Source organism: Anolis carolinensis, chromosome 4 (assembly GCF_035594765.1).
Source record: "Anolis carolinensis isolate JA03-04 chromosome 4, rAnoCar3.1.pri, whole genome shotgun sequence".
NCBI classification, from domain to species: domain Eukaryota; kingdom Metazoa; phylum Chordata; class Lepidosauria; order Squamata; family Dactyloidae; genus Anolis; species Anolis carolinensis.
The window spans coordinates 1,413,315-1,435,347 of NC_085844.1; the positions used below are offsets into that span (position 1 = coordinate 1,413,315).

At 42.8% G+C, this 22,033-nt stretch overlaps 1 protein-coding gene across 1 annotated transcript in view; it reads left to right on the forward strand.

The window, feature by feature from the left end:
* The window catches only part of wdr97 (WD repeat domain 97), a 104,788-nt gene that overhangs the window by 25,844 nt on the left and 56,911 nt on the right, over positions 1-22,033 (forward strand). Inside the window, exons 9-16 of the mRNA XM_062979840.1 lie at positions 2,651-2,783; positions 4,762-4,889; positions 11,084-11,162; positions 12,477-12,632; positions 17,087-17,236; positions 18,426-18,491; positions 20,971-21,144; positions 21,238-21,435. Of these exons, the coding sequence (XP_062835910.1) occupies positions 2,651-2,783; positions 4,762-4,889; positions 11,084-11,162; positions 12,477-12,632; positions 17,087-17,236; positions 18,426-18,491; positions 20,971-21,144; positions 21,238-21,435 (1,084 nt within the window). The remainder of the gene's footprint in view (positions 1-2,650; positions 2,784-4,761; positions 4,890-11,083; positions 11,163-12,476; positions 12,633-17,086; positions 17,237-18,425; positions 18,492-20,970; positions 21,145-21,237; positions 21,436-22,033) is intronic.

Sequence of the window (22,033 nt, forward strand, 5' to 3'; positions counted from 1 at the left end):
TGTCAGTCAAACTGGCCTGCTGTTAACTGTTTCATTGCTGAAACACACACTTGCAAAACAACAGAAACACTTGATTCATATACACACAACATAATGGTTTTATGAGATCAACTAGATGGCCATTGAGGATCTCTTTCCTTACCCATGGTCTTATGAGACCATCTAGATGGTCTTTGGAGGTTTCTTTGCTTACCTATGGTCTTATGAGAATGCCAGCCACAGCAATTCTTTTCTTTCTCAAACCTAGTGTTGTGACTCAGCTGGAGTCTCAGACTGACTCTGATGGGGATGATGGGATTCAGGTTCACAGTCAAAAGGTCCCTGTTGTAGAAGGTGAGGAACAGGGTCTGCAAGTTCAGTTTCCCACAGCAAGGAATGATGTTGTTGATACTGAAACTAGCCAGGTGCAAATTGATTTAGAAAAGGAGGACAGTTCTAATGAGAAGCCTGACCTTGGTGAAACAGGAATCTTAGATCGAGCTGATCGTTTGGAATTCAAAATTCAAAGGAGTGTGAGAATAGCTAATAAGAAAGAGGTCAGAGGGCAAAGAAATGCCTTCATGTTTTGCAAAGGGTATTAAGCAATGTGTTTGGAAACAAACCTTTGTCAGAGCAACTTTTCGTCTCACCAAGAAACAAGTTCTCTCCTGGATTATCTTGCAGCGTTCGGTCTTGGGATTTTCTCATGTTCTAATGGGACTCTGTTTATTGCTGGTGCTTCTTTAATTATGCTCCAAGTCTTTATATTGTATCGATCTTGTGGAACTCTATTTTTGTTTTTAAGAACTCTTTTATCTTCTACTTTTTAATAAACTATAAAGACTACAGCCTGTGTACAGTTTGGTATTTACAGCAAGGTGATTTAATTGTCTGGAAGGCCTGATTTAAAGTTCTCTACCTATCTTTTCCTTCCGTTTTGTCGATTAAACAAGACCATTTCCTATGCCAATCTTGTCTTGACTGAGTATTCAAATATTTATTTTTCTTTTCATGGATGAAATCATTAATTACATATTCAGAGAGATACGACCACCAGGTTTTCAGGTCTCACCTTGTTTTATCTTTCCATCCTCTGGCAATTGTGGCATGAATAGCGGCTATTATAAATTTTAATATATCTGACCATTGGTTGTTCCCCTCCTTTACCTCTATGTTAAGGGACAAAAATCGAGCTTTATCCCAATATAACTTTTGCTCTATTATTTCCTCTATTACTCCTCTAACAGTATTATAGTGTTTTTGGATTTCAGAGCAGTCCCACCACATGTGGGAAAAGGTACCAATTTCCCCGCATTTGTGCCAGCATTGGTTAGAAATGTTTTTCATAATGTGAGCCAATTGATAAGAGGTCCTGTACCATTTGTGTTTCTTTTATTTTTAGATGTTTAATTTTTTGGGTTTTATCGATCCAGGAGTTTACTAAGTGTTCATTGGAGTTTATATCCTGTTTCCAGGCCTCTACTAAAGTATGTTTTGTATTATAGGATAAGGCCATTAATTCCTTATATATTTTATTTATTTATTTATTTATTTACAGCATTTATATTCCGCCCTTCTTTCTCACCCCGAAGGGGACTCAGGGCGGATCAAATTACACACATCAGGCAAACATTCAATGCCTTTTAACACAGGACAAAGACAAACAACAACATAGCTCCGAGCGGGCCTCGAACTTATGACCTCCTGGTCAGTGATCCATTGCAGTTAATTGCACTGGCTTGCTCTCCCGTCTGCGCCACAGCCCTATAATGCCTTTCCCCTATAATGCCTTTCTCTTTTTCTATTTTCCAGCCAATTGTTCTATCCAGTGGGGCATCTATCCAGTGGGGCCGGGCTGTGGCGCAGCTGGCTAGTAACCAGCTGCTATAAATCACTACTGACCGAGAGGTCATGAGTTCGAAGCCCGGGTCGGGTTAAGCCTCCGACCATAAAAAAAGAAAAAAATCGCCGGCTTGCTGTTGACCTAGCAGCCCCGAAAGACAGTTGCATCTGTCAAGTAGGGAAAATTTAGGTACGCTTTATGCGGGAGGCTAATTTAACTAATCTACAACTGCCCACGAGGAAAAGAATAAGGAAGAACAGCCACCAATGGACGGTGAAGCAACAGCTCCCCCTGTGGCCGGAATCGTGAAGCTGGAAAGATGTTAAAAAAAAATGCCTCTGTGTCTGTTTAAAACTGAATGTTGTTTGTCTGTTGGCATTGAATGTTTGCCATATATGTGTTCATTGGAAAGAGGAAAAGAAGAGGAAGAACAGCCACCAATGGACGGTGAAGCAACAGCTCCCCCTGTGGCCGGAATCGTGAAGCTGGAAAGATGTTAAAATTGCCTCTGTGTCTGTCTAAAACTGAATGTTGTTTGTCTGTTGGCATTGAATGTTTGCCATATATGTGTTCATTGTAATCCGCCCTGAGTCCCCTTTGGGGTGAGAAAGAAGGGCGGAATATAAATACTCTTTGTGACAGGCCTACCCAAGCTAACCAATACTTTAAACCGCATTTGTCCTTTATCTTATCCAATTTTTTAAATATCTTCATTAGGTTATATGTATATATATATGTGTGTGTGTATTTCAGTGTGACATTTCTGAGTGAAGGGGGATCTTCCCTGTTTCCCTTGGATTTCAGAGCCCTGCTGTTTCCCTTCTGCAGGCACCTGAAGCTGAACACCATCCCGGAGGCCCTGGCCTTTGCCAACCATTGGGGGGATTTGCTGGTGGGCATCGAGCGGCACCTCTACCTCATCCACCACAGCAAGTACCTGCCCAACTACTATAAGATGAAGGTGGGGCTCCAAGAGTGTGTTCTGTGTTGGCCTTTGGAGTCAGGGTCCACTGCAGGCCTTTGCTGCCTCAAAAATAAGCCCCCTTGAAATAGAAAAGTTTTATTTATTAAAAGAAATTACAGGTAGGGCTACCCCATCAAATTATGGACAAGCATAACAGCTTTTGTAAAATGAGTGTCAATAGATTTTATATGTGAACATTTCACATGCCTTATTCGCATTTGTTTTAATATGTTTTAAGCATTAAAAAGGTTATTTTATTCCATTTCCAGTGAGACAGAGTATAGCACAGGCATTTTAGGCACACACAGACTACCAAAACTACATCAGTTACGCAAACAAAGGGGATATTACATTTTATTCCCCATTCACACACACCATACATTCATCACCATCCTTTCTTATAATCCAGTAGAGTGCCAGTTATCCGACATAAATGGGCGGGCTGAATGTCGGATAACTGAAACTGTTGGATAATAGGGAGGCCCTATTATCCCTCCCAGTAAGCCGGGTGCTTGCCGAAGGTAAAAGTCTTGTCCCTCTGGCAAGCACCTGGTTTAGAGAAGCCCGTTACATGTTGCTGCCTAGCAACATGCACTGGGCTTCTCCAAAGTGCTGGGTGCTTGCCGGAGCAAAGAGTTTCGTCCCTCTGGCAAGCACCTGGTTTAGAGAAGCCCGTTACATGTTGCTGCCTAGCAACACGCACTGGGCTTCTCTAAAGTGCCGGATGCCTGCCGGAGCAAAGAGTTTCGTCCCTCTGGCAAGCACCTGGTTTAGAGAAGCCCGCTGCATGTTGCTGCCTAGCAACACGGACTGGGCTTCTCTAAAGTGCCAGGTGCTTGCCGGAGCAGAGAGTTTCGTCCCTCTGGCAAGCACCTGGTTTAGAGAAGCCCGCTGCATGTTGCTGCCTAGCAACACGGACTGGGCTTCTCTAAAGTGCCAGGTGCTTGCCGGAGCAAAGAGTTTCGTCCCTCTGGCAAGCACCTGGTTTAGAGAAGCCCGCTTCATGTTGCTGCCTAGCAACACGGACTGGGCTTCTCTAAAGTGCCAGGTGCTTGCCGGAGCAAAGAGTTTCATCCCTCTGGCAAGCACCTGGTTTAGAGAAGCCCGCTGCATGTTGCTGCCTAGCAACATGCACTGGGCTTCTCTAAAGTGCCAGGTGCTTGCCGGAGCAAAGAGTTTCGTCCCTCTGGCAAGCACTCAGTTTAGAGAAGCCTTTCGTCCCTCTGGCAAGCACTCAGTTTAGAGAAGCCTTTCGTCCCTCTGGCAAGCACTCAGTTTAGAGAAGCCTTTCGTCCCTCTGGCAAGCACTCAGTTTAGAGAAGCCTTTCGTCCCTCTGGCAAGCACTCAGTTTAGAGAAGCCTTTCGTCCCTCTGGCAAGCACTCAGTTTAGAGAAGCCTTTCGTCCCTCTGGCAAGCACTCAGTTTAGGGAAGCCTTTGCTCAGGTGCTTGCCGGAGCAAAGTGCCTGGTGCTTGCCGGAGCAAAGAGTTTCGTCCCTCTGGCAAGCACTCGGTTTAGAGAAGCCCGCTGCATGTTACTGCCTAGCAACACGCACCGGGCTTCTCCAAAGTGCCGGGTGCTTTCCTGAGGGAAGAGTCTTGTCCCTCCAGCAAGCACCCTGCACCACGCGGCCTGGCACATCGGATAATACGGTACATTGGATAACCGGAAGTTGGATAACCAGAGCTCTACTGTAATAATAACTTTATTCTTGTATCCCGCCCCATCTCCCCAGGAGGACTCGGAGAAGCTTACACGGGGACCAAGCCTAGCAATATACAATAAAATACAACAACATAAAATACATTCCAATTACAACAACTTAATGCATCTTAATGCATTCTTCCACCTGATTGCAATCTATCCTACTGAAAACGGATTAAAGAACCTTTTTAACGATCAAAAGGTATTCATAATGTGTGTGTTGGGTCTAGTGGTCAGTTCCTATGGACTCAGTGCTGTCCTTCTCTTGCAGGTGTTGTGTGCAAAGTTCCTTGAGCCGCTCCAGGATGCCTGCCTCCCGCTCAGCGAGACCCGCTTCCAGGCGTTGGTCCAGGAGAACACCCGGCGGCTTCTGCACGAACCGCCCTTGGAGGAGTCTGAGTAAGAGCACAGGTGTACATAAGCCTGAGAGTGTGACCCCCTCCCCACTGCCGTCATAGGATATGTGGGGCCAGGGCCCTCCACCTGCATGAGATCGAGGATCTGCACCTCCCGTCGGTAGGAATATTTGGCATCTATGGCAGAGCAGAGTCCAGCCTAGACAGTGCTATAGATGAGCTTATGGTAGGAGACACGAGAGGAAATATACAGGATATACTCTGGCAAGATTTTTAAACTGTGTTACAGGTAATACATCTCAGGTGAAAGGGTAGATAGAAAAAAGTGACCGAACTTTGATAGAAGAGCTACTCATGCTAAGTAAGTAAGCAGAGCTGGGCTTAAACCCCAGGGACCTGGCTCTGTTTAAAAGGCAACCATGTGCATTTTTGAGTGAATTGATGAAAATGTTACCAGGTGAGTGTATAGCGGAACCAGCAACGTCCAGTTAACACCATGTGCAAAAGACTCAGACCAGGCAGAGGAATTGAAAGAACAAAGGAACTTTACTTGTTGAGTTGAAGTTAAGTAAACAGTTCAGCAATCGTACAATGTCCTTGTAGTTGCATAGGATCAATAACTAATCAATCAGCATTCAATATATCCAGCATAGCATATTTAAACTGCTACTTGACCGTAGCTAGAGAGCCTGTCTTTTTCTGTGCTCTCCCTGCAAGCTCAAATTACCCAACTGACAAAAACAGCCATCTGCCAGCAAACTGATACATTGTTTGAGGCGTGGCTTGCCTCTGCAAAAAGCTCCCTTTTTGCAGAGATCTCCTGCAAGCAACTTTGCAAGGATTTCTTTACACACACACACACACACACACATAGCAATTTGACGCAATAGAAAATACTGCTTTTACTCTAATTCAGGGGTCTCCAAACTAAGGCCCGGGGGCCGGATGCGGCCCGCCGAGGTCATTGACCTGGCCCCTGTCTTAAACTTTAGACTTAGGGTTGACCTAAGTCTAGCTGGTTTTTGGAGGTCTCTTTGCTTACCTATGGTCTTATGAGATTGTCTAGATAATCTTTGAAGGTCTCTTTGCTTAGCAACGGCCTTATGAGACCATCTAGATGGCTTTTGGAGGTCCCTTTCCTTACCTATGGTTTTATGAGATTGTCTAGATGGCCTTTGGAGGCTTCTTTCCTTACCTATGGTCTTATGAAACCATCTAGGTGGTCTTTGAGGTTCCTTTCCTTATCTATGGTCTTCTGATGGTCTGATGAGATCATCTAGATGGGCTTTGAGGGTCCCTTTCCTTACCGATGGTCTTATGATACCATCTAGATGGTCTTTGGAGGTCTCTTTGCTTACCTACGGTCTTATGAGATCGTCTAGATCAGGGGTCCCCAAACTAAGGCCCATGGGCCGGATGCGGCCCTCCAAGGTCATTGACCTGGCCTCTGTCCTAAACTTTAGACTTAGGGTTGACCTACGTCTGAAATGACTTGGAAGGCACACAAAAACAATCCTAATTTTGGAGTATTTCATCATAGTCTGTCCCCCCAACACTCTGAGGGACTGTGAATCGGCCCTTCACTTAAAAAGTTTGAGGACCCCCGCTCTAATTGAACACTCACCTTCTTTGGCTAAATGACCTTGCCAAAATCAGGGTGCACATTAGATACCGGTAATATTGTAGCGGAACCTTTGTGCTACGGTCCTTGCGAGCGCAGTGGGAGGGATTTGGAGACGGACAACTGGAGTAATTCCAAGAAAGCAGTTTTATTCGGCAAGTGGCCACTAGGGTTCCCCCTCGCACAAAATAAGTGCTTTCTCAGGGAGAACCCCCAGCGGCGGGCTGAGTAAATATTTATACACACTACAGGGTTCGGGTTATGCCCGCCCACAAGCAAATTCATTGGCTTAGAGTTGTGACGCTGCTTGACTTGCATCCAATCAGCGCTGACCAGCGGCCCGGGCGCACTCTTTCTGTGCCGTGTTCATAACCATTCAGAGCGCCTGCGTGCGCAAGCGCTGTTTGTTTATCTTTAGCTTTCATTTCTTCAGAAACACATGATTTCCCAGAAACCACATGTTTCTGTGAGTTTATGCACCCGGGTCGCTAGCCGTCGCCATCTCTGCCCATATATGGTATTTCCTGGGGTTCTTTAACCTCCCGCCTCAATATGGCAATCTTAGTGCCGAGCCGAAACCAAAGGGGAAGCTACTTCAGGAGCATCTGGAGCTCCTCTTTGAGGGTTGCCATCTCTAATTTAATTGCCATGGCTCAATGCTATGGGATCCTGGGATTCGTAGTTTGGTGAGGCACCCACAGAGAAGGCTCAAGGCCTTGTCAAACTACAGATCCCCTGACTCCATAGCATCCTTTTTCCGTGTCGGGAGCGACTTGAGAAACTAAAGAGCACCGGATCAGGGCCCTCCATGCACTGTCCCCCTTAACAGATGGGTGTTTGGTTTTCAGCCCTTGCTGCAGGAACACCCATGGTGTCATTTTGATAGAAGATGGACAGAAGGCGAGGGCAGGACAGAGAGAAGTCCGGGTGGGGGTTCCCTCCTCATCGGGTGCACCCTCAGCCCCTCTTCCTTGTATCCCTTATGATCTGGGGTCCTCAAACTTTTTAAGCCGAGGGCCGGTCCACAATCCTTCAGACTGTTGAGGGGCCGGATTACCATTTGAAAAAAAAAATACAAAAAAATTCCAATGCACACTGCACATGTCTTATTTGTAGTGCAAAACAACAACAAGAAGAAGAACAATGAAAGAACAATACAATATTTAAAAATAAAAACAATTTTAACCAACATACATTTATCAGGATTTCAATGGGTAGTGTGGTCCTGCTTCTGGCCAATGAGATAGTCAAGTTAATTAGGATTGTTGTTGTTGTTGTTGTTGTTGTTGTTGTTGTTGTTGTTGTGTGCCTTTCAGACTTTGGGCGAGCCTAAGTCTAAAATTTATTTATTTATTATTTATTTATTGACTGCATTTATTTACTACATTTGTATCACACCCTTCTCACTCCAAAGGGGACTCAGAGTGGCTTACAAATTATATGTACATGCAATATATTATATTATTAGCATAGCACAATATTAGCATTAAATATTACTATATTAAACTATACTGTAATATTATTAGTAATATTATATGTAATATAGAATATATAATTAATATTATTATATGGTATTATTATTACTGTTATATTGTATTACATACAATATAGGGGCCGGGCTGTGGCGCAGCTGGCTAGTAACCAGCTGCTATACATCACTACTGACTGAGAGGTCATGAGTTTGAAGCCCGGGTCGGGTTAAGCCTCCGACCATTAAAAAAAAAAAAAAATAGCCCCGGCTTGCTGTTGACCTATGCAGCCCCGAAAGACAGTTGCATCTGTCAAGTAGGGAAAATTTAGGTACGCTTTATGCGGGAGGCTAATTTAACTAATCTACAACACCATAAAACTGCTCACGAGGAAAAGAATGAGGAAGAACAGCCACCAATGGACGGGAAGCAACAGCTCCCCCTGTGGCCGGAATCGTGAAGCTGGAAAGATGTTAAAAATGCCTCTGTGTCTGTCTAAAACTGAATGTTGTTTGTCTGTTGGCATTGAATGTTTGCCATATATGTGTTCATTGTAATCCGCCCTGAGTCCCCTTCGGGGTGAGAAGGGTGGAATATAAATACTGCAAATGAATAAATAAATAAATATAATATTATTATCAATATTATATGTATATACAATATATTATATTATGAAACTGAGGGCAGGGGCCAGGTAAATGACCTCGGAGGGCCACATCCGGCCCCCGGGCCTTAGTTTGGGGACCCCTGCCTTATGGTCTGGGGTCTGGAGGGTCCTCAGAAGGCAGCTTGGCCCCAGAGAATGAAGGGAGCAATAGTCTAAGACAATTATCTCAAAGGGTTCTGGCTCAGGAGGCAATCAGGCAGAAAACCCAGTCTCGTGAGAGTACAAAAAGTAAAGAATTTATTTTCATCATAGTAATAATCCATATCCATCCATATCCATCCATATATCCATATATCCACAATAAAAGTGAAAACCCGTATGTGTGTATGTGGCACGGGTGTCCGCTCACACTCTACTGTATAAGCAACACAACACAATGTATATATATAAAAGAGTGATGGCATCAGGGCAGCGGACAAAACAACAAAACTACAGGCCCCCCAACCTCGAAATTTGACAACACAACCCATCATCCACGGCTCTAGGTTGATACAACAAAAAGAAAAGAAAAATAAAGTCCTAATTAGAGGGAGAGGAATAATTGTTTTTATCCAATTGCTGCCAGTTTGAAGGCTAAGCTCCTCCAACTTGGTCTCCTAGCAACCCAATAAAAATAATAAAAAACACTAAAAATTAATACAATAAAATACTATAATAACAGAAAATAGCTAAAAATAATACAAGAAAATAATAAAATATAATAAATAACTTACAATAAAATTAATAAAAAAAATACAAATGTCAAATAAAAATTACACAACAATTTTTAACCAATAACACCACCACTTTGCCACAGCAACGCGTGGCCGGGCACAGCTAGTCACAATATTAAAAAAAAGATAAAACAGTAATACAATATATCAATGTAAACAACAATACAGGATAAAAAAAATTACATTTAAAACACATAAATGGTCAGACCGTAATAAATGCAGGATAGATGATTAAAAACCCTCTGGGTCTGATTAATTAATGACTGTATCTCCGAAGGCCTGCCATATCATATCTATGATAAGGCAAACAGCCGTAAACATACAAAGGTCTCTGTACCATGCAAATGGCTGCTGCAAAGCGTGTTGCAGTTGGGGTTGTTGTATGTCTTTCGGGCTGTGTGGCCATGTTCCAGAAGTATTCTCTCCTGACGTTTCACCCACATCTATGGCAGGCATCCTCAGAGGGCGAAACGTCAGGAGAGAATGCTTCTGGAACATGGCCACACAGCCCAAAAGACATACAACAACCCTGTGATCCCGGCCATGAAAGCCTTCGAAAACACATGTTGCAGTTAACAAAGATTATATACCTTGGCTTATCTAAACTTGACCAATTGCTGATGGTCTTCCTCACCTCCACACCTATTTTGGCACAAGTGGTATCTGTGACCTAACTTGTTTACTCCAAGCTTTCTTCTCTCCTTGGAACTTTCTGGAGAAAAGCACCAGCGCACAAGAAGGGAGGAGCACAGGCCCTTTGTTACACGTACTACTTTGGCTAATGCAAAATGTTTACATTGTCTATAGAAAAAGGCTAATATAATATAGTTGCTGTGGCGTTGTCTGGTGGTGTTGGTGAGAACTTGTTGAGGCTGGATGGCCACCTGTCAGGAGTGCTTGGATTGCGTTGTCCTGCATGGTAGAAGGAAGTTGATCTGGATGATCCTTAGGGGTCACTCCAAACCTTAGGATTGTATGATGATGTTGTTATTGTTAGTAGTATTAGTATTGAGAGGCTGGGTGGCCATCTGTTGGGAGTGCTTGGATTGTGTCCTGCATGGCAGAATTGGGTTGGACTGTATGGCCTTTAGGGGTGTCTCCTAACTGTCTGATGCTATGATTCGATGTGTATTATTATTGTGCAGATATTGGATGGACATCTGTCAGGAGTGCTTGGATTGCGTCGTCCTGCATGGTAGAAGGAAGTTGAACTGGATGAACCTTAGGGGTATCTGCTAACCTTAGGATTGTATTATTATTATTATTATTATTATTATTATTATTATTATTATTATTATTGAGAGGCTGGGTGGGCTGAGTAGGTTGCTAGGAGACCAAGTGGGCGGAGCTTAGCCTGGATAAAAACAATTATTCCTCTCCCTCTAATTAGGACTTTATTTTTCTTTTCTTTTTGTTGTATGAATGTAGAGGCATGGATGAGGGGTTGTGCTGCCAAGTTTAGTGTTTCTGGGATGTGTAGTTTTGTTGTTTTGTCCTAGGCCGAAATTTCATTACCCTTTTATATATATAGATGCAAAGGTAAAGCTATATATGCAAAAGTTTACTATATTCTGGCTTTTGGTCCCTTCAATAGTAGTGGCTGTACCAAACGCAGATCCCACTTCCAGGTGTCCATGGAAGGCAATGGCTTCAGTGTACTTCCAGTCCAGCCCAGTATGAGCAACTGGGAAAAGATGTCGCTTGCTGGCAGGTGGTGGGTTAGAATAGAAGAGATGCCTTTGCTGACATCTGTCTGTGTCCACATAGGTCCCCGCTGCCTGGAGCTCACGGGCCGGTGCCCGTACAAGAGGTGAAGGTGACCATAGAGATGCCAGCCAGGAGACTGGTAAGCAAGGGCGGCTCAACCGGTACGCGAACTACGCATTTGCGGAAGGCGCAAACATTACCCCCCAACAAACCTTATTTATTTATTTATTTATTTATTTATTTATTTTTCAAACTTATATGCCGCCACTCCCCTAGGGCTCGGAGCGGCTTACAAGAACCGGCTAAAATCAACAATTTAAAAAACATTTTAAAAACATCATTTAAAAAAAAATCTTTAAAACATCCTAAAAGCACCTTTTAAAACATCAGCAACAGAACTCAAAAGCCTGCCGAAACAGGTGTGTCTTACATGCCCTGCGGAAGGCCAACAAGTCCCGCAAGGCACGAACTTCAGGTGGCAAGGTGTTCCACAGAGATGGTGCCACTACTGAAAAGGCTCTGCGTCTAGTTGCAGTTAGACGCAAGGTCTTAAAACTGGGGACTTCCAGCAGGTCTTGGTCCTCAGAACGGAGGGATCTCTGGGGTTTGTAGGGGGTGAGGCGGTCCCTCAGGTACATCGGCCCTGGACCATGTAAGGCCTTGAAGGTAAGCACCATCACTTTGAAAGTGATCCGGTGCTCAATTGGTAACCAGTGCAGCTGCCGTAAGATTGGTGTTATGTGGCATCTTATGGGGACTCCCGCAAGGAGCCGGGCAGCTGCATTTTGCACCAATTTGAGCTTCCGGATCACCGACACAGGAAGGCCAATGTAAAGGGCATTACAGTAATCCAGTCTCGAGATGACTGTAGCCTGGATCACTGTAGCCAGGTTGTCCCTAGATAGATAGGGGCCCAGCCGTCTAGCCTGCCGAAGATGAAAAAAGGCAGTTTTGGTAACGGCGGAGACCTGGGCCTGCATCGTCAGTGAAGGGTCCAAGAGGACTCCCAGACTCTTTACTAGTGAAGACGGGCGTAGCACTTCACCATCCAGGGTTGGCAACTGGATCTCCCCACTGCCCGGTCGGCCCAGCCATAGGAACTCCGTCTTTGCTGGATTCACCCTCAAACTACTGGAACGCAACCATCCAATAATGGCCTCGAGGCACTGGTGAAAACTGTCGGGTACAGACTCCGGTTGGCCTTCCATCTTTAACACAAGCTGAGTGTCGTCAGCATATTGATAACACTCGAGCCCGAAATCTCGGACCTTACAGCAGCTGTCCCTTGGGAATATGCCCGTGCCTCTTATCAGGACGTCACCATTAGTGGCCATTCTGAAATCCCACCAGCAAAGGAGTGCAGGGTTGTGCCGAGAGACCAAGCTGGGCAAAAGGTAGGTGGGTAAGTAGGTATGGGGGGGACCGAGAGACTGAGCGCTGTCCCGCCTTGCAGGAGTCTTTCCAGGTGGCTTTGAGGGACCGGGACCTGGAGCGGCTCCAGAGCGGGAGAGCCAGCCCGGCCAAGAAGGTCCGCGTCACCAAGGAGATGAAGGACGAGGCCTTTGAGCAGTACCTGAAGATCTTCTACAAGGAGCCCTTCAAGGTGGAGGTGAGGTTGAAGGAGGACACCTGTCCCAGCCAAGGCGGGACACATTTGGGGCTGTGGGGCTCACCTGGGTTCAGTGTCCTTTGGAAGGAGGGCACAAGGGATGGCTGGCTGGTTTGAAACAGGCATATTTTGTTGGAAGTAGCAACCTTCTACAAGCCGCCTATACAGAGGCGGTTCAACCACCAGGCCAACTAGGCAGTTGCCTGTGGCGCCATCTTGTTGGGGGGCGCCATCGAGGCAACTCCTGTCTCCTGCGGCCTGCCTCCGCAAGGTATTGAACTGATTTTTCTGTTGATTTGTTGTAAAACATGACCAGCCTCCCCCATTTTCAGTCTACAGTAGAGTCTCACTTATCCAACACTCGCTTATCCAACGTTCTGGATTATCCAACGCATTTTTGTAGACAATGTTTTCAATACATTGTGATATTTTGGTGCTAAATTCGTAAATACAGTAATTACTACATAGCATTACTGCGTATTGAACTATTTTTTCTGTCAAATTTGTTGTATAACATGATGTTTGAGTGCTTAATTTGTAAAATCTTAATGTAATTTGATGTTTAATAGGCTTTTCCTTAATCCCTCCTTATTATCAAACATTTTCGCTTATCTAAGGCTTTTATTTTTCAGTGATTGGTTTGGGGGGGGGGGTGTGCCAAAATTCTGTTCGCCTACACTTGAAAAATACCTAGGGCCAGCTCTGCTCCTATACTAGTCATTCGTTATGTCTATAATTCAGATTGTGTGCTGTATTGTATATATGTGTATTGGTGTGCAGTTTTCCTTAACTCTATGTTGTGGGAGGGACTACAGACCATGTGATCCAGATCTGGGACTATTCAGACCTGAGACTCCATTTTGGAGGTCAGACTTCATGAGATGACATGAGATGCTATTAGGCTTTCAGACTGTACAGACTCCATTCGACCCTGAGCGATGCTTTTAGACTTTGGACTGTTGAGTCTAAGAAAGATACCTTATGTTATCTGCTCAGAGAAACTATTGGTCATAAGGGAAATAGAAAATATTATGAATATAAAAATTAGAAGGAATCCAGTGGAAATATTACTTTTAATTAAAAAAGAGGATGAGAAAGATAAGAGGGAAAAAATTAATAGACATGCTATTAACAGCAGCTAGATTACTAATTGCAAAATATTGGAAAGGAGAAATGAAAATACAAATTAATGAATGGTATAAAGAAGTTTGGCGAATGGCACTGAATGACAAGCTAACATCAAATTTAAAAGTAAAGAAGGGATTATAGAAAAAAAATGATTTTGAAAGTATTTGGAGAAAATTTTTAGAAAAATTATTGGAAAAAGAAGATGAGAATTTACCTCCAAATGAAGAATTGAACTTTTGGTGGGACTACAGAAGAAGAGATGGCTCTAGGGAAGGGGAGCACAGGGGTGAATGTAAATAAAAGAGGGGGAAATGTATAGAATATGTTTATATAATTGTAACTTTTTCTCAAATAATAATAACAATAAAAAACTTCAAAAAAGAAGAAGAAACTATTTCAAATCTATTTGTAACTGGATTGATAAGCAATGTACCTGTATGCTGAATACATGAAGGTTGTGAGTAAACCAACTACAGTAGAGTCTCACTTATTCAATGTAAACAGGCCAGCAGAACGTTGGATAAGCGAAAATGTTGGATAATAAGGGATTAAGAAAAAGCCTATTGAACGTCAAATTACATTAGGATTTTACAAATTAAGCACCAAAACATCATGTTTTACAACAAATCGACAGAAAAAGCAGTTCAATACACGGTAATGTAGTAATTACTATATTTATGAATCTAGCACCAAAACATCGCAATGTATTGAAAACATTGACTACAAAACATTGACTATTAAAAAATTGATTACAAATGAAGATAGAATTGCTGCCTAGAGAAACAGCTGTGGATCAGGGTGGGAGGCCGACTGCGTTGGATAATACAGAATGTTGGATAACTGAAGGTTGGATAAGCGAGACTCTACTGTATGTTATTTTAACGAAGACTGGTTTATTTTTGTCTCTTGCGAGCATGATTTAAACCAATGATGGGCAACCTTTTGCACTTGGTGTGTCAAAATTCACCAAAAAACCTAGCATGACTTGGGTAGTGTGCCACTTCGAGAAAAAAACCCATAATGTCACAATATATGTAGTTTAAATAACAAAAATATATACAGTAGAATCTCACTTATCCAACATAAACGGGCCGGCAGAACGTTGGATAAGCGAATATGTTGGATAATAAGGAGAGATTAAGGAAAAGCCTATTAAACATCAAATTAGGTTATGATTTTACAAATTAAGCACCAAAACATCATGTTAGACAACAAATTTGACAGAAAAAGTAGTTCAATATGCATTAATGTTATGTTGTGATTACTGTATTTATGAATTTAGCACCAAAATATCACAATATATTGAAAACATTGACTACAAAAATGTGTTGGATAATCCAGAACGTTGGATAAGCGAGTGTTGGATAAGTGAGACTCTACTATAATTGTAATATATAAATGTATTTAATAAATCAAAAACTATTTACTACCCTTATTTCCATGTACAACAATCTACGGTACCTCTTGCAATTTCCACGCTGATTTCTCTCTATTGTAGTTTCAATGTAGTCGTGAATAATATAATAATAATAATATAATAGTAATAGTATAATAATATATTACAATAATAATAGAATTGTGTGTGTGTGTGTGTGTGTGTGTGTGTGTGTATTTATATATATATATATATATATAAAAGAGTGATGGCATCACGGCGACCCACAAAACAACAAAACTACAGGCCACCCAACCTCGAAATTTGACAACACAACCCATCACCCACGCCTCAAGGTTGATACAACAAAAAGAAAAGAAAAATAAAGTCCTAATTAGAGGGAGAGGAATAATTGCTTTTATTCAATTGCTGCCAGTTAGAAGGCTAAGCTCCGCCAACTTGACCTCCTAGCAACCCAATAAAAATAATAAAAAACACTAAAATTTGATTAAAACACTAAAAAATTAATACAAAAATACTATAATAACAGAAAAAAACTAAAAATAATACAAGAAAATAATAAAATATAATAAATAAAAAGATAACTTACAATAAAATTAATTAAAAAATACAAATAACATCAAATAAAAATTCCACAACAATTTTTAACCAATACCACCACCACTTTGCCACAGCAACGCGTGGCCGGGCACAGCTAGTGTGTATATATATATATATATATATATATATATATATATATATACACGCATAATTCCCATGGAGTAAACAACAAAACCACTGGACCAAATCACACCAAATTTGGCCACAAAAGACATTTGTCATCCATTCAATCTGCATGCGGCAGCTGACACGCGTGTCATAGGTTGGCCATCACTGATTTAAACCAAGATGTTTTAAGGAGTAGATGTTTTTTGAGCAACTGAAATTACACTTCTGAAATTCTGCTATATTTTTGTGCATTGGCATATCTCTCTTCCTAACAATTCAGAGACTATAGTTTCAGTCTATTAACCAAAGCCACATTACCTTGTATTAATAGGAGATTCACTCAAATGAGTTTTTAGCTCTTCTCTGGAAGTCATGCCTTTCCCCAAAAGGTTATGTGTCCAAAAGGTTATGAATGCCTTTTCCCCAAAAGGCTATAACTCTAACAGGTCAGGCTTTTTACCAAAACATTTCTCCCACAAAATGCTAATTGAACATCATTGGGAGTTCACAGGAGACCCAACCCCAATTCCCAAGGGTTTCCAGCCTTGGTCCCATTGCCAGGCTCCCACATTTCCATGGGCGGGAAAGGGAAAGGATGGGGCACAGTTGCTTCCTCAGCTCCTAACCAACTGGTGGGATCTATTGCGCCAAAATGCTAATGTGTACGTGTGTGTGTAAAGAAATCCTTGCAAAGAAATCCTTGCAAAGTTGGTTTGCAAAGGGAACTCTGCAAAAGAGCTCAGCCTTTTTGCAGAGGCAAAGCCACGCCTAAAACAATGTACCTATTTGCTGGCAGGTGGCTGAGAATGTCAGTTGGAATTTGAGCTTGGAGGGAGAGCACAGAAAAAGACAGGGCTCTCTAGCTACGGTCAAGTAGCTGTTTTGAATATGCTATGCTGTATATATTGATGCTGATTGATTTGTTATTGATCTTATGCAACTACATGGACATTGTATGATTGCAGAATTGTTTTATATTTCAACTCAACAAGCAAGCGTAAAAGTTCCTTTGTTCATTTCAATTCCTCTGCCTGGTGTGAGTCTTTTGCACATGGTGTTATCTGGATGCTACTGATTCCGCTATACTCTCACCTGGTAACAGGATCCATGTTTGCCCGACATGCCAGTGGTGGGCAATGCAGAGGGGGCGAGGGTCTCATCTATCTCCCCCTCATTCCTTGTGGGCCACATCTTCTCTCCCTCCTTGTTTCTTCCCCTGCAGATACCAGAAAAGGACACTTTCAATGCTGACGAGGTGCTGGAAGCCATGCGCTACGTGACCTCCATCTCTGACCTCTATGGTCCTGGCAAAATGTTTCTGGGCTGCTTCCCTCGTCCTGAGATTCTGAAAACAGCTGACCAGATATCAACGGTAATGGAGACATGGGGGGGAAATCTGGTCTAGATTATTAAATCTGGTTTTCTATGGGTGAGCAGATGGCGACTACTGGATGGCATAAGTTCTGTGTCAAAAACTAGAGCTGATGTGGTCAATCCAATGCAATTGTCTGAATCAGAACCACAAATAACCAAACCAAATCTAAAGTTGGCCAAGAACTGAGTCGTAACTCTTTCGGTACTAATGTTCAAGAGAATCCCCGGTCAAGTGGTCCCTGGTCAAAAAAAGGTTGGGAACCACTGGTTTACATGAGTTCTGCACATGTTGCTCCCAAATCCCTGCTCTTCAATGGTCGTACATAGGTCAGCTGCAGCGCATTTTATTGCCAATTTTAGACTTTCCAGTAACATGGAATACACAGGAACAAGAAGCAGAGATCTCTCTCTATTAATGAGCAAAGTTACCACCTCTGAATCTCTCAGAGACAGCAGCCCTTCTTAAGGGAAACTCAAGGTCTCTTCCTGTGAGAAGCTTGCTCAATATTTCACTTCAAAAACAATCGTTTGCTGCACCTGAAACACTCCCTTTCTCTCCTCTGCTGATTTATCACTTTCTGGGCAACGTCCTTGCAGATGGCCAATTCTCTCACACCAGAAGCGAAATGCAGTTTCTCAAGTTGCTTCTGACATGAAAAAAAAGCTGTTTTTGATCTGTGTTGTCGAAGGCTTTCATGGCCGGGATCACAGGGTTGTTGTATGTCTTTCGGGCTGTGTGGCCATGTTCCAGAAGTATTCTCTCCTGACGTTTTGCCCACATCTATGGCAGGCATCCTCAGAGGCTGTGTGGCATGGATAAAATAGTCCTTGTAAGCATTTCAAGATGCAAAAAGTATTGCAAGATACAAAGAGCATGGCTTCTTCAGCCTCTTCTTCCAAAAGAGAGTTTTTGATCTGCTTGGTGGGCAGTGAGTTGGGCAGAAGGCCGGGCGCTCACCCCTGACCTAGGCTTCGAACTGTCAATCTTTTGATTGACAAGATTTACTGCAGCTGGTGTTGTAACTTGTTGTGCTAAAGCCTGGCCCAAATAAATGTAAGTTCAAACACCTATGTTTATTACTGAAGCGTTTTTGGTCAATGCAAAATGTCAATTTTCCAACTCAAACACTCATATTTATCGCAAATGGCACGTTATACAAGTGTTGATGCTTCTTTGTTTCCAACAGGAAACACCGTCGGTTGTCCCTGAAACGCCAGGAGGGAAGCTCAGTTTGGTGCCCAGAGTCCTGAAGGTGAGCCGAGCAAGATGGCCTCTGGCAGCACAAACAAGGAGGGCGGCCAATAATGCTCCATTGGGGAGAAAAGCCCCTCCTCTCCCCATTCAACAAGGGAACTTATTTGGGTGGGGGAGGCAGTGGTTGCAGCTGGAGACGCCAAATTTGTCCAAAGAAGTAAACATGCAGGTGTAGCTTACAATTATGCCAATACATATTGCCAACAGGATAACATTCCCAGTGACCAGTCCTCTCCATTTTCCTTCTGCATTTCCTTCCAAATGCGCAGTCATGTTCCTTCTCTGTCTTCACTTCTCCAAGCTGAACAAACTCAGCTGTTTCTGATCCATTCCTCCCAGGATTCGTGGGAATATTTGGCATCTGTAGCCAACTAGAGTGCAACGTAGCCAGTAGGGTTGTGCAAAGCTTCGGAGGCCTGTTTCGTAATTCAAAGATTTGTCTGATTCGTTAATACAAATCTCCAAATTACTAATTGGAATGGAACCCCTGCGAAGCATTATGAAGTAAGACAGAAGGCTTTGAAACATTTCTGAAATTAGTAGAGATTTGTTGTTTCGGAATGTTTCTTCTTTGTTGTATTGTATACGATATATACAAACTTGACAGTTTCTCTCTCTCTATTCCAACAGCAACTCTCTCCAAAAACCACCATGCATCCCTCATCAACTCTCATCAAACTTAGCATAACTACAACCTATACTACATCCATTGCATTAACCACCACACCCTAATTACAGTGTCTTAACTCGTTTACAGGTGGTGAGGCCAGGGGTATTAACTCTGCTTTCGCTTACAGAAATGCCAAGTTTTTTCCAAATCCTGACCCCTTCTGCACTGCCATATAAAATCCAGATTATCTTCTAGGAACTGGATTATATGGCAGTGTAGACTCATGTAAACCAGTTCCAAGCAGATGATGTGGAATACAGTAGAGTCTCACTTATCCAAGCCTAGCTTATCCAAGCCTCTGGATAATCCAAGCCATTTTTGTAGTTAGTGTTTTCAATAAAGCATGATATTTTGGTGCTAAATTTGTAAATACAGTAATTACAACATAACATTACTGCCTATTGAACTACTTTTTCTGTCAAATTTGTTGTATAACATGATGTTTTGGTGCTTAATTTGTAAAATCATAACCTAATTTGATGTTTAATAGGCTTTTCCTTAATCCCTCATTATCCAAGATATTCGCTTATTCAAGCTTCTGCCGGCCTGTTTAGCTTGGATAAGTAATCAGCTTTGAAAATCTGGATAATGTGTGTTGCGCTTCAAACGGAATTCAGTCTAGTCTAACAAAGACGGAATAACTTTGCACAGCTGGAAAAATGGTAAAACTTTACTCTTTACAGCAGAGTCCAAACATAAACTTGCAGTGTGGTATCAAAACTTAAATCCTACAGCAAAACAAACTTACATAGTCCTTGTAAACATTGCAAGATGCAAAAAGAATTGCAAGGTACAAAGAGCATGGCTTCCAAAAGAGAAAATCCAAAAGCAAAAGCAAAACCAAAAGCAGAAGCTAATGCACAGTCACGCTCCACTGGTTGTGGTCCAAACTTAATTGCTTCACTGCTGACCTAGATTAGCTCCTGCATGTTATGATCAGCAGTGTAGTTTTTCTTTAACACATACAGAGCTTCATTATACCGTAACAATATGGCCATGTAGAAGGGCTTCCTGACAAAGGGTTGATGCCTCTTCACTTCCAACAGGCTTTGGTCTTCAGGTTGTTCTGAAATGGCAGACAAAAGTTTTAGGTAACGAGACAAAGAGAGTTCCGGTGGCTGTAGAAAAAAAGACGTTTATTCTCAGTGGCCAGAGAGAATAAGCAATAAGAAAAGGATTATTGTAATCAGGAAAGCGAAGGTACAGAACAAAGAAACACAGGTCCTTATATACTATTTTTGCCTTTCTCTATCTACGTCATATAGGCATTATCCATCACCAATTAGTGTCAAAAAAGTCTTGCTTTTGCACTTTACTAAAAGCTATTTTTGCATTTTCCTAAAATATAGGCTACTTTCAAGACCTCTGACCCTCCATTAGGCCTTATCTAAGGAATTCCTATCTAGGCTCTCAGGGATCCATTAATTAAGGAATTCCCCCCTATCTTAGCTTGTCAGGGAGTCATTAGCACTCCTACATGACACCAGGTCTTATCTTGACATCCTAAAAGCCTTAATTTGTCTTTTGTCCATTAGCTTATCTATTCTTGTTGACACTTGACATATGTCTCTGGCCCTTAGGGTGAACTTTGGTCTCTGCTGGGTCTTGCTAGGCAAAGTGTATTTTGGGGCTATATGCACACATTCTGCTGGTGATTACATAGTCTCCTATTCCTATTTCTAATATGATTACATTCAATATATAGTTTCCAATAGAAGTATTATATTTTCCCAATACACCTTCATCAGTTCCTTTTGCCTTGGATTGTGGGCCTCTTTGGCCTTTCACCAGCCCTTCTTCCTTTCAGGAGGAGAAGCCGAGAGCCCCTTCCCAGGCAGCCCCTTCCCAGGCAACCCCCTCCCCAGGAGTCCCTTCCCGGGTTGCCTCTTCTCCAGGAACCCCACAGACCCTGTTAAGCACCACTACGACGTCTGGGACGGAGTCGATCTCAGAAGCCGAAGAAGCCCAAGCGAAGAAGCAGGTGAGCAGAGCTGGGCAGGAGCTGGGGACATCATCTCCTCTTTTCTCCGGGGAGCAGGCAAGGCTCATCCTATGGCCTGTTGGGTCCTTCCAGGTGGACGTCATGATGAAGGAGATGTTCTACAGAGAGAAGTCCCTCCTGCCGCCCATCCAGGACCCCTTGATGAAGAGCCCCCAGCTTTTCCAGTCACGGAAGCAGGCGACTCTGGTGGACCCCAAGGCTGTGGCTCAAGGCCTTTTGCTCACCACCAAGGACTCTAAGGAAGGGATGACCAAGCCTCTCAGGGAGAAGGTGAGAAAAGAAGGTAACCGTGGAATCTGAGAGTTGGAAGGGACCCCAAGGGCCACCCAGGAAGACACTGTTCAAGCTCTCCTGACTAATGGCCATCTAGTCTCCTCTTAAAAGCCTTCAAAGAAGGAGGCTCCATCAGACTCCCAGGCAGCAGCATATTTCATAGTCAAACAGCTCTAACTGTCATGAAGTTCTCCATAATATTTAGGTGGAATCTCTTTTCCTGCCAGTTGAATCCATGGCTCCATTGTGTCCCAGTCTCTGGAGAGCAGAAAACAAGCTTGCCCCCTTCTCCTCAATGGGACATCTATCCAAATATCCAAACCCTATCTAAGAAACTAGAGCAGGAGGTGGAATTTTCTGAATCGGCGCCTCATAGAACCCCAGGAACAGGCCTAAAACACCAAGAAATTGTTTCTGTTGGTGGTAGTAGTAGTAGTAGTAGTAGTAGTAATAATAATACATCATACAGTCCTAAACGCTTGGGAAGTGTTCGACTTGTGATTTTGTGATACAAAATCCAGCATATCTATCGTGTTTGCTGTGTCAGACCAAGTCATTGTGACAATAACAATAATAATAATTCCTCTAATATGTG